The sequence below is a fragment of the Bos javanicus genome, chromosome 25, assembly GCF_032452875.1.
Source record: "Bos javanicus breed banteng chromosome 25, ARS-OSU_banteng_1.0, whole genome shotgun sequence".
NCBI classification, from domain to species: Eukaryota; Metazoa; Chordata; class Mammalia; order Artiodactyla; family Bovidae; genus Bos; species Bos javanicus.
In genome coordinates, this window is record NC_083892.1 from 26,149,492 (window position 1) to 26,159,892 (window position 10,401).

The window sequence follows — 10,401 nt, forward strand, 5'->3', positions numbered from 1 at the left end:
CAACCGAAAGACCATTTTTCTTCTTTTATTAGAATTTTTTTCTTTTTTTTTTTGTTTTTCTCAAAATTTTTATCTAAAAACAAACCAAAAAAAAAAAAAAAGGAAAAAAACCCAAAATTATTGGAAACTTCATGGTTCAAGTGGGGAGACGGGAGGAGGAGCATGGAACTGAGGCTCCCAGCCTCTCCAGAAAAGTCCTCACCCTCGAAGTGCCCTCTTTTGCAGGGAGAGCAAAGCCGGGGACAGGCCCCCCAACGCCCAGCCTCCATCTGAAGAGGGCAGAGTCACAGTGGTCCGGGGGCCGGAGGGGGGCAGGGCCAAAGGGGTCACAGGAAGTAGTCGGCCACGGGCTTTTTGGAGGGGATGCCCCGTGTCTCTTGGGGAGCGGCCTCGAAGATGATGAAGTCTTTCTGGAGATGCTCGTCCAGCTCCAAGATGGCTGCCACATTCCCACAGCTGGAAGGCGGGGGAAGGCAGGGGCAGCAGTGTTAATAGAGTGGCTCAGCCTGGATCCCTACCTCAACCTCCCCAGCCCAGGCAGCTCACCGGTAGCAGTAGTTGGGTGCCGACCACACAGTGAGTACAGTCTCGTTGAAGTGCCACTTGTAACCTTCCATCACCAGTTGGTGGGCACGGCAGATCATGTCAATGTCGTTGGCTGCATTGAACTGGGCCACCACGTCACTGCCAAACAGGTAGCCGGCCCCACGGGGGCTCACGCCCCAGCCTGTTGTGTCTGAGGCAAGCAAGGGACAGGATGGTGAGAGCGCATCCTCAGGGCTGCCCACTGCTCTTCGCAGAATAGCCTGCCTCCCTCCCCCAGTGAGGCCTGTGCAGCAAGAACACAGGGCCCAAAGGTATTCTGAGGCAGCCTCGGGACAGGACAGCAAACGCTGAAGCGGATACGCTCCAAAGAAGAAAGAATTACCTGATAGTTGGAGCCGCCTGATTATCAGAGTGACCATCTAATTTACTGTCCAAACAGGTACATGCAAGAGTGAAAGGAGGTGCTGACAGTAAGCACGCTGGACAGCACCTGTGACTCAGGGCAGCCCAGCCAGCAGGGAGGTAGGGACAGGGCAGAGAGGGAGCGGAGGCTGGTGTCACATGTCACAGCACAAGAGGCCCAGACTGGTGCTGGGAGGCCTGGCTCTCATCTCGGCAATGCTCCATACTAGCTGATGCCCACAACACGAGGGCTCCTTGTGTGTACGTGCTAAGTCACTTCAGTTATGTCTGACTTTGTGACCCTATGGACTGTAGCCCACCAGGCTCCCGTCCTTGGGATTCTCCAGGCAAGAATACTGGAGTGGGTTGCCATGCCCTCCTCCCGGGGATCTTCCAGACCCAGGGATTGAACCCGCATCTCTTACATCTCCTGCACTGGCAGGCGAGTTCTGGGGGCAATCATTCTGGGAGCCTGATCCTTGCAGAAGCCCCTTCACATTCAGGAAGCCGATGATTCACATTCAACAAACCCCTGAAGTATGACGTACATGCCCCCCCCCGCCACCCCCTAGCTCAAAGCACCCAGCTACCCTCATCCCCGCTCCTTATAGAGGATGCCAGCCCATTGGCCATCAAGCACCAATGCCAGTGAAGACCAGCCCCGCTCTGCCCCAAACTCACCTGCCCGGGGCCATCCCTTCCAGGCACCTGATCTAACCACAGGACCCCCTAGGTCATTCAGCAAACTAAGAGCAGAGCTCTTGACCTCACCTTCAGGGTCGGACCAGAGCAGGTCACACATGGGCCCGTCGTGGGGCACCTCTTGCTTTCGGTCAATTGTCCGGATCTGGTCCAGCGTCTGGATGGAGGGGGAGAGCCCCCCATGCACACAGAAGATCTATGGGGAGAGCAAGACTGGCTCAGGCCCAGCACCTCTCCCAGCCCTCCTGTCCCCAGGGAGCTACGCGGCGGGCCTACCTTGCCATCGATGATGGCCGACAGGCTGAGGTAGTCAAAGATCTCAGTGCAGTAGCGCCACACGGTCACCGAGCCGTACTTGCGCAGACACTCGTCATAGAAGCCGTAGACCTGGGTGATCTGACGGCTCTCATGGTTGCCCCGGATCAGGGTGATGCGGTCAGGATAGCGAACCTGGAGGCAGTCACCGTGCAGGGCCTGTCCCTCCCTCCTTGACGTCCTCATGTCTGCCAGCCCCGCTCCATGCTCACCACCACCACCCTGGTCCAGATTCCGGTCATCTCTGCCCGAATCGTGCCACACTCACTTCACAGGCGCCCCGACCCGCCTCCAGAGGATGCAAAGTTGAATCCTCTCACACTCCCTCCCACCTCCCACTTCAAGTACAAACCTAACCGTCCCTCCTTCATCCACCAGGTACGGACCAAGCCCTTAGCAAGACATTTAGAGCACCTTGTCATCTGGCCTCTTACAACCTCTCTCCCACCAACGGATACTGTATCCAGCTGAACTCCACTCCGGGCCACTTTCTGAACAGGGTGAGCCTCTCTTCCTTCCCGCTATGATGCCGCCCCCACCTCGACCTCATCAGATGCCCCCAAGTCAAGGAAAGCTGCCTGACCACCCAAGCAGAAACGGTCCATCACCAGCAGCACAGCTCAAGAGTTGGGGGTGGATGGGGCAGGAGATGAGGGCAGAAAGGATGCAGGCAGGTCAGACCAGAGGTGACCCAGGTCTTGGCTCCAGAAGCCAGGGAGTCCCACCTTAAGTGCCAGCAGCAGGAGAAACGTTTCGACGCTGTAGAAACCACGATCCACAAAGTCCCCCATGAAGAGGTAGTTAGTCTCAGGGACATCGCCACCCACCTGGGGAGGGAGGAAGAAGGTTCAGCTTGGTCCTAAACTCTCCGCAACCCACTGCAGCGGCCCACTTCCAGTCAAGTTGAGGCCCTTCTTCCACAATGGGCCCACCTAACTAGAGGCCTCTGACTCCCAACCCTGTCACCAAAGTCTCCACTCTCAACTAAAGGGGTCTTGCAGTCACCCCCTGGTCGCCTTTCCTGGCGTTTCCCACACTCACTCTGAACAGCTCCTTGAGGTCATAGAATTGTCCGTGGATGTCGCCACACACCTGGAAGTGAGGAGGCAGGTCAGAACTCACAGTCTGAAAGCCCTACTGCCAGGGGCTGTCCTTCAAAAACACCCTACTGCTTTACTTGTTTTTAAATTTTGGCCTCATTGCATGGCACATGGGATCTAGTTCCCACCTGGGATTAAACCCACAAGCCCACAACTCCTGCAGTGGAAACACAGAGTCTTAACTACTGGACCACCAGGGAAGTCCTGGCTTCATTTGTTTATGGGTAAGAAATGGATTTATTTAGAGAAACACACTCCACAGACAGAATGTGGGCCATCGCAGAGGGCAAGAGCCACCTGGAAGTCCCTGTTTAGAAGATCCTTATCAGTCTCGGCCGAGCCAAGTGTGTGGACGTGCGTGCACGTGTGCGCATGTGCTCAGGCACGCCCGACTCTTTGCAACCCCATGGACTGTAGCCCACCAGGCTCCTCTGTCTGTGGAATTTTCTAGGTAAGAATACTGGAGCCGGTTGCCATTTCCTCTTCCAGGGGATCTTCCCTGGATTGAAAGCCTCTACTTCCCAGAGTCGAAAATCTATTCTCCCACCCCAATCCCCTCATCCCACTCTGAGTACCAACTATTCTGTGGGCAAGAGCTAAAGCAAATTCTTTCCAGCTAGACCTGCAGCTCCCAGAGGACCTGGCCTCCTCCTCTCCCTACTCCCTTCCAGGCACCCAGAATAAAGTCACTGATAACACACAGGAACATGTGGAGTTCACTCACTCACCAAATTAGAGTCCTTCTGCCCAGACCAAGAGCATCCCTCCAGTGACTCCAAAGACCATGCCCACAACTGCCATTTCTTCTAGCAAGGCTCTCTTGAAGATGGGGCTCCCAGGGATGAGGGTAGACCCTGGAGCCCACAAGACTAAGGAGGACGCCCACAGGCCTAACAGACCACGCTAGGCTGTGGAGGGACGGCGGGTACTCACTGTGACTGGGGAGTCCACCCTCTGCACGTTGCTCTCCTCCACCAAGATCTCTCTGGAGACAGAAGACCAAAGTTACCAGAGCTGGGCCAGCCCAACCCAATTTCTGACCTTTTCTGCAGGGCAAGAGAGGATAAGGCTTGAACCTCCATGGGCCAGGTCGGAGGTGCACAATTCCCCCAGGCGAGGCTGACCACAGCCCCCAAGTTCGAGACCCTTCTGTGGTTCCCTGCAGTCGACAGGCCAAAGCCCCAGCTCTTGTTCAGCATCCAAGGCCTTCCCAAGGAGTCTGGGACTTTCCTGGCCTTGACCCTCCTGGCTGCTCCCTTTCACACATCTGGCAACGACTCCCAAAAGACAGAGCTCCTCCTCCTGTCCACACAGTGCCTTGGCTGGGCTCTTAGAGCCCGTCTCTCCCCACCCCAGGGGCCTTCTTCCCCTAGAATGTTCTTGGGCACAAGAGTGGTGCCCTGGGCAGGCCAGCCATCGGATCCACCTTCAAGGCGACATGCTGTTGCCACTCTTCCATCATTCAGAGGAAGCGAGAACTCTGTTCCCTCTTTCCTTGCAGCGTGATCTACTTCTGCCTGAACGAGCTTGACACGGAAATCACTGTCCATTACGGACACCCAGCTTTAAGTAGCGCTGTGCTTTTAGATTTCGTCCTTGACGATCACAGGAGCCGAGGACACTGCAGTTCACACCATGTGCCAGGTCAGTAGTTAAAGACTTCTGCATGGATGATGCGGGCACTCAAGCCACCACCCTCAAAGGCAGGTGCTATGATGATTCCCACAGCTCAGATGAAGAAACCGGCTGTGGTCACACAGACAGGAACTGAACCAAAGCGGCCTGCTCTGGGGTCTGGCTCTTATCAAGTGAATCTGATGTGGGAGGCACCTGCTCAGCCATCACTCTCTCGGCCAGTCCCTTCCCACCAGACCAGAAGCTCCCTGGGCTCAGGGTGCACTGCGTAACTAAGGCAGCTCCAGGGAGGTGTGCCCTGGTTTCCAGGAATGGGAAGAGCCGCTGGTGGTGATCCAAGGGGCCAGAGAGCAGCCAGGCTCTCCCACCTGTCCTGCATCTTGTACCAAACATCCTCATACCACTGCTTACAATACTTTTCCAACTGACTTGGGAGGTTCTTTCCATCCTCATTGGACAAAGAAACTGAGGTTTAGAGAGAAAAGGGGCAGGATCCAGGTCACAAAGCTGGAGGGTGGCTGGAACTCAGAGAAGAGATCTCCTGAGACTTTATACCAGCCCTTTCCACAGACTCGGTCAAAACCTGCCTCCATGCCAGCAAGGCCTCAGCGCAATGTGGGAACCAGGCCCTGGCACCAGCCCTCTCAGGGCTCACGCTTGCTCACTTTCACTGCTGACCACTGACCAAAGAATGAGATGCTGTCTCTGGATATGCAGGATCTCATCTGAGCTCTGCAAGAATTGCAAAGACTTGGAGACTTAAGAGTGACTGGACCAGGGTCATACCATTTACAGATGACAAAGCTATACTTCATCCTGAAGACCACCTCATTCAAAACCTTCTGCTGTTCTCAACTGCTGATGTTTTTAATAGGAGCAAATGCAGCTCCCAGGCCTTTGCAGTCTCAAGGTCTCAAGTCTCGGTATCCACTGGGCAAGCGAAAGTTCTTGACACCACCAGTCTCAGCCTGGGGCCCTGGTTGGTCCCCAGGAGGCCACAGCCAGATGCTTGAGATGGGCCTCTTCCAGACTGGGCTTGGAATAACAGTGGCCATCTCAGGCCCGAGCCGAGTTCCTCCAAGCTCCATCTCATGAGCTGGACAGGGCCCTCCCACTCCTCAGTAGCACCCTGCTGCCATTCACAGAGCCTACATGTCTGCCAGGCTGTCAGACGGCTGTAGTGAGCGTGGAGGACAGTCAAAGACCTGGATCCAAAACCAGCTTCTCCTCCGATCAGTTGTGAGACCAGGGGTAAGAGGCTCAGTTTCCTCTTTTGTGAAATACTCACCTCTGCCCTGCCCACTGCACAGGGCTGCAAAGAGCAATGAAGACTGAACACATAACTTCTGTTGTTCTGAAAATCCCACACTATCCAAGCGTTAGCTATCATCACTGCCACACCGATCCAGGCCTTGTGAGAGGCATGAAACTTACAGGAAGAAGAACAGTGCCAGGCAGCAATGAGTTTAAGTTCCTAAAAAAAATGCCAATGAAGACTGAGGGAGCAGGGATATCTGAAAACATCTTGGGGCTACTCTGGTCAGGGAAATCTTGAGCTGGCAAAACATGAAGGATCACAGACGAGCATTTAAAAGGGGGCCCTGTATGTTCAACAAACCCACACAGGCCCTGCCTGGCCATGACAGGTCTTTGTGAAGCAAAACCAAACAAAGAGCTCAATGGCCACTTTATCGGTGGCCTCAGTCAAGTCACTGCCATGGCTTCCTATTCTGTAAATGGGGAAAATTATTCCAACTTTGTAGGACTGCTATGGGAAGGAAATGGACATAAGGTCTTTGCCAGTATAAGGCAAGGTGAACAGCGGGTCTGTTGTTAAAAAAAAAAAGTGAGGTAATTCTGCTGACCCCTTCCACACAGTTCTCCAGTGTGTAGAAGCCACAGACAGTTCCTCAGGATGCAGGTAACTGGTCTCCTCACAGCTGCCCACACCCTTTAGACCTCTATCCCTGTTCTCCTCCTGCTGTGAATGCCCTTCTTCAGTGGGCCTGCCCCCATCAGCCCTCCAAATTATTTTCAGCTTTCAAGGCCAGCTTTTCTAGTAAGTTCTGTCCTTATCAGCACTGCCCTCTTCCCACCAAGTAGGAACAATAACACCTAATGTTTGTCTAACACTGACATTTAACCAAAACCTAAACACATTCCAAGCACCAACATACTCTTTACAATCATCTTAGTAAGTACTATTATCTTGCTTTAATATCTCCAGAAGAAGAAACAATCTCAGAGACCTCAAGATCACCAACATGGCTAGGAGGTGGTAAAGCTGAGTCCAACCCAGTGCTGTCACATTCCAAAGCCTGGCTCTTAATCACTACCTCATCCTACTTCCCACAGAACCCTTAGTTGGGCCTCCCTTCACACCTTGCTTATTTCTCCTCTGGCTTATTTACTACTATTTCTTAGGCTCCCACAATCAATATGAGTAATCCAATCCCACTTTCTTGCATTATGGCCCGAAAAGGGACAAGACAGGAAAAACTGGCTTTAGGATCCATCCTTCAACTGTTGAATATGAGAGTCCTCACCGGTAAGATGGGATCAATTCCACCCACCTTTTAGGGCTGTTACTGGAATTAAAAGAATACTATAAACCACAGAGGCTTTAGCTTTCCTGCCTTGAACTCCTGTTCTTGCTGACACCTCCTTTTACCATCTTATTCTTCGAGATCTATCCCAAAGTTCAGTTCCTCCAAGAGACATTCTCTATTCCCCGCCCCCCGACAGGGTTGTTCCCCTGAGCTTCCTAAGTATTTTCTATACTTAACTCCACTGAAAGCACATCATCTAATACTTCAAGTATCTTTATCCAGGCCTGACCTCACCCAACAGGCTGGTAGCTCCTGGAGGGAAGAGGCCCTATTCTGCTCCTCTCTGGAAAGCTTCCAGGATGAGCCAGGCCCAAAGTTTTCAGCTGGGTTTACCCCAGGCCGAAACCCGAAGTCTCTCTTCCCCGGAGCCAGCGGGCTCACCTGGCTTTAGCGCACAGGGCTTTGACTTCACTCTCCTTGATGAGCTCGCAGCGCCGTAGCTGCTCGATCTGCCGGTCCAGGTCGCTGATCTCCGCCATGGCCCACCCCCCCGGCGCGGGTCAGAGCCGGGGCCGCCGCCCCCTCCGCACCGCACAGGGGTCTCCTGGTAAAGGCGAAGATGAACCCCCGGATCAGAGTGTTCCTAGGGGGCGCCGGGTCAGCGGGGACAACTCGATTCTGGAGCTGGCCCGGGCCCCCCCACCCCAACTCCCGCCTCCCCTCACATCGGCCCCAGGGCCCCCAGCGTCCCGCAGCCCGGGCCGCCCCCCGCTAACTCCCGTCGAACTCCGCGGGCCCGCGCTGGGGACGGTGGCCTAGAGGGTTCTCCGACGATTACCGCCGCGGCGACTCCGGCTCTGGCTCTCGGGCTCCCTCTCTTCCTCCTTCCCTTCGCTTTGGGCCGCCGCCACCGCCGCTTCTACTTCCGGCCCCGCCGCGGAAGCAGCGGGAGACCAGTTCCGCCCCGAGCCGGATGTGGCGTCATACACACACTCCCCCTCCCTCGCCGCGCCCTTACCCCACCCCCTCAAGCCTAAGACGGGCAATTAGCCCGAGGAACCGGATGTCGGCAACGAGCGGGCGGAAGTGGTGGTAGGCTAAGCTGATTGGCACCGGGAAGGCTGATAGGGACCTCAAACTCAGGGAGCTGGGGCACCGCCTTGTAGCTTTAGGTTACAAGTTTTTGTTTACCTGTTTTAATGGACCTCCCCCCTAGTAGCTAAGTGATAAAGAATCTGCTTGCAATGCAGACCTTGGTTCGATCCCTGGGTTGGCAAGATCCCCTGGGGAAGGGAATGGCAACCCATTCCAGTATTCTTGCCTGGGAAATCTTATGGAGGAGCCTGGTGGGCTACAGTGCATGGGGTCGCAGAGTTGGACACGACTGAGCTACTAACACTTTCACTTTCCCCCGTTACAATCCGTGAGAGATGGAACTTGGTCCTGTTCACACTTGCAGCCCATTGCTTACTTTGAACAAGGCTGGACCCAGTTGGCATACACAAGTATTTGTTCAGTGGGTGAAGGAATTCCAGTCTCTTTCCAGGGTCCCAGAGAAATCTCTGCCCTGGGGACCTCGGAAATTAGAAGCCAAAAGGACTCCACGTTCCCCACACCAAGTGTATACCTCAGTCAGCATGACCTCCCTGATTCCAGAATGGTCCCTTGAACTCAGCTGCTTATTGTCTGCAGTTTTGTTGGTTGTTTTGAAAGGGAACCTGGCTAAAAGAGGTTAAGTAACTTGTTCACAGTTGCATAGCTAAGAACTCTGGATTTGAATCAAAGTTGATTTGAACCCAGGAAGCTGTGTCCTGAGTTCTAATTTCTTCACCTTCTGCCACTTACTCTTTCTGGTGTTCATGTTGTCGTTATAATAAAAACACCTTATACTGGCATTGTAAGTCCTCTGCTTCCCTAGTTTCTTGCTGCAGGCAGAGGAAGTGACTGGTCTTTAAACAAACTTCTTGGTGCTAGAGGCCTTTTGGAATGTCCATTTTGCTATCTTCTATGGCCCCTCAATTTTTATTTGCTTTACTTCAGACTGTTTCACAGAGAGCTGAGTGAGGCTAGGTACAGCTGGCGGATTTGAAGGGACACTAGATACAGTTCGGTTTTGGATGTAGGCAACAGATGCAAACGTGCAGAGAAAAGGAAAGGACAAAGTTCTTAACTCCCAGGAGGTGCTAGGTTTCTATGTAGATGACTCTATAGGGCTTCAGTAGGCGCAGAGATCAAAAAGATGAAAATTTTTTTTCTTCCTCTAGAGTGGAGCTCAGACAGTATAGAGTTCACATCAGGAAATTTGGGCAGTGGCAGGACTAATGCAGTCCCTGGCTATGACTAGAATCTTTAATACCTGAAAAGATCTGATGTCGTAAGTGTACTCCACAGCCTGGGTGAATGGGCAAGGGTTCCCGGCATGACATAGGGTAAGTGCAGGACCCTCATTCTGGCTGCATTGAATGCAGAAGCCACAGAGGTTCAATTCTTAACCTGGAACCTGAGCGCCACAGTTCTGTTGGTACACATTTGTGTGTCTGTGTTGTTGATGTGGGTGTTAGGATCCCAGGTTCTTCAAGGGGTTCCACAGCTAAGAAGTCAGCCCTTCTCCTTTTAAAGATGGGAAGACTGATGAGCTCAACAGCATTAAAGATATGCATTCATAATCTTGTTTCAATCAATAAATTTCCCAGCAAGATGTCCTAAGGGAGAATTGGGAATAATAGCCTATTCCTTCAGAATACTTATCATGTTGCCCAGTTTACAGATTCAGGACAGCTTACTTTTTGTCAGTGGCTATTTTTTTGTGTATGTCACAGGGGCCTTCTATACCTATGAGTTCTGGGCCTAAAACTGAGGCTGAGGCTGCAGCCTCCTAAGAATGGCAGTTACACACACACTTCCTAACTGTAAAGGCCTTATCAGATGCTGCTGGTAGAAGGAGCAGAGCACTAGCTAGTTGGAAGAAAATCCACAAGCTTTTCTCATGAAGTCCCGGGTAAGCATCAAACAGAGTACTAAAGGAGCCCATCTCCTTCACCCACTTTTCTGCTCCAGAAAGAAGAACATAAAGCAAGGGCTCTTTCTTCTCTGAGCTCTGCCACCTCCCCCAGGCCTCCCCTGCCCTAGAGACCACAGACATGCACACCAGA

At 53.1% G+C, this 10,401-nt stretch overlaps 1 protein-coding gene across 2 annotated transcripts; it reads right to left on the reverse strand.

Annotated features, from left to right (window-relative positions):
* Positions 1 to 9: 9 nt before the first annotated feature.
* On the reverse strand, positions 10 to 8,193 carry PPP4C (protein phosphatase 4 catalytic subunit). Of its 2 annotated transcripts, XM_061401582.1 has the most exons (9): positions 8,088 to 8,193; positions 7,691 to 7,853; positions 3,999 to 4,050; positions 3,007 to 3,057; positions 2,691 to 2,792; positions 1,927 to 2,100; positions 1,720 to 1,846; positions 547 to 736; positions 10 to 456 (listed from the first exon to the last, which is right to left on the reverse strand). In XM_061401582.1, exons 2-9 carry the CDS (start codon positions 7,786 to 7,788, stop codon positions 327 to 329), a joined length of 924 nt encoding a protein of 307 aa, XP_061257566.1. In that variant the 5' UTR covers positions 7,789 to 7,853; positions 8,088 to 8,193; the 3' UTR covers positions 10 to 326. The 2 variants fall into 2 exon arrangements, with proteins under 2 accessions (XP_061257566.1, XP_061257567.1); XM_061401583.1 differs by having other exon boundaries at positions 7,691 to 8,182.
* Between the last annotated feature and the right edge of the window lie 2,208 nt (positions 8,194 to 10,401).

What these genes read in the sequence shown, in the direction of transcription:
- PPP4C (XM_061401582.1), bottom strand. Translation starts at nt 7,788, where the DNA reads ATGGCGGAGATCAGCGACCTGGACCGGCAGATCGAGCAGCTACGGCGC. An exon ending in GGGTGGACTCCCCAGTCACA is followed by an intron (nt 3,058 to 3,998) that starts GTGAGTACCCGC and finishes CCTCACTTCCAG; the next exon opens with GTGTGTGGCGACATCCACGG. An exon ending in GCACCCAACTACTGCTACCG is followed by an intron (nt 457 to 546) that starts GTGAGCTGCCTG and finishes CCCGCCTTCCAG; the next exon opens with CTGTGGGAATGTGGCAGCCA.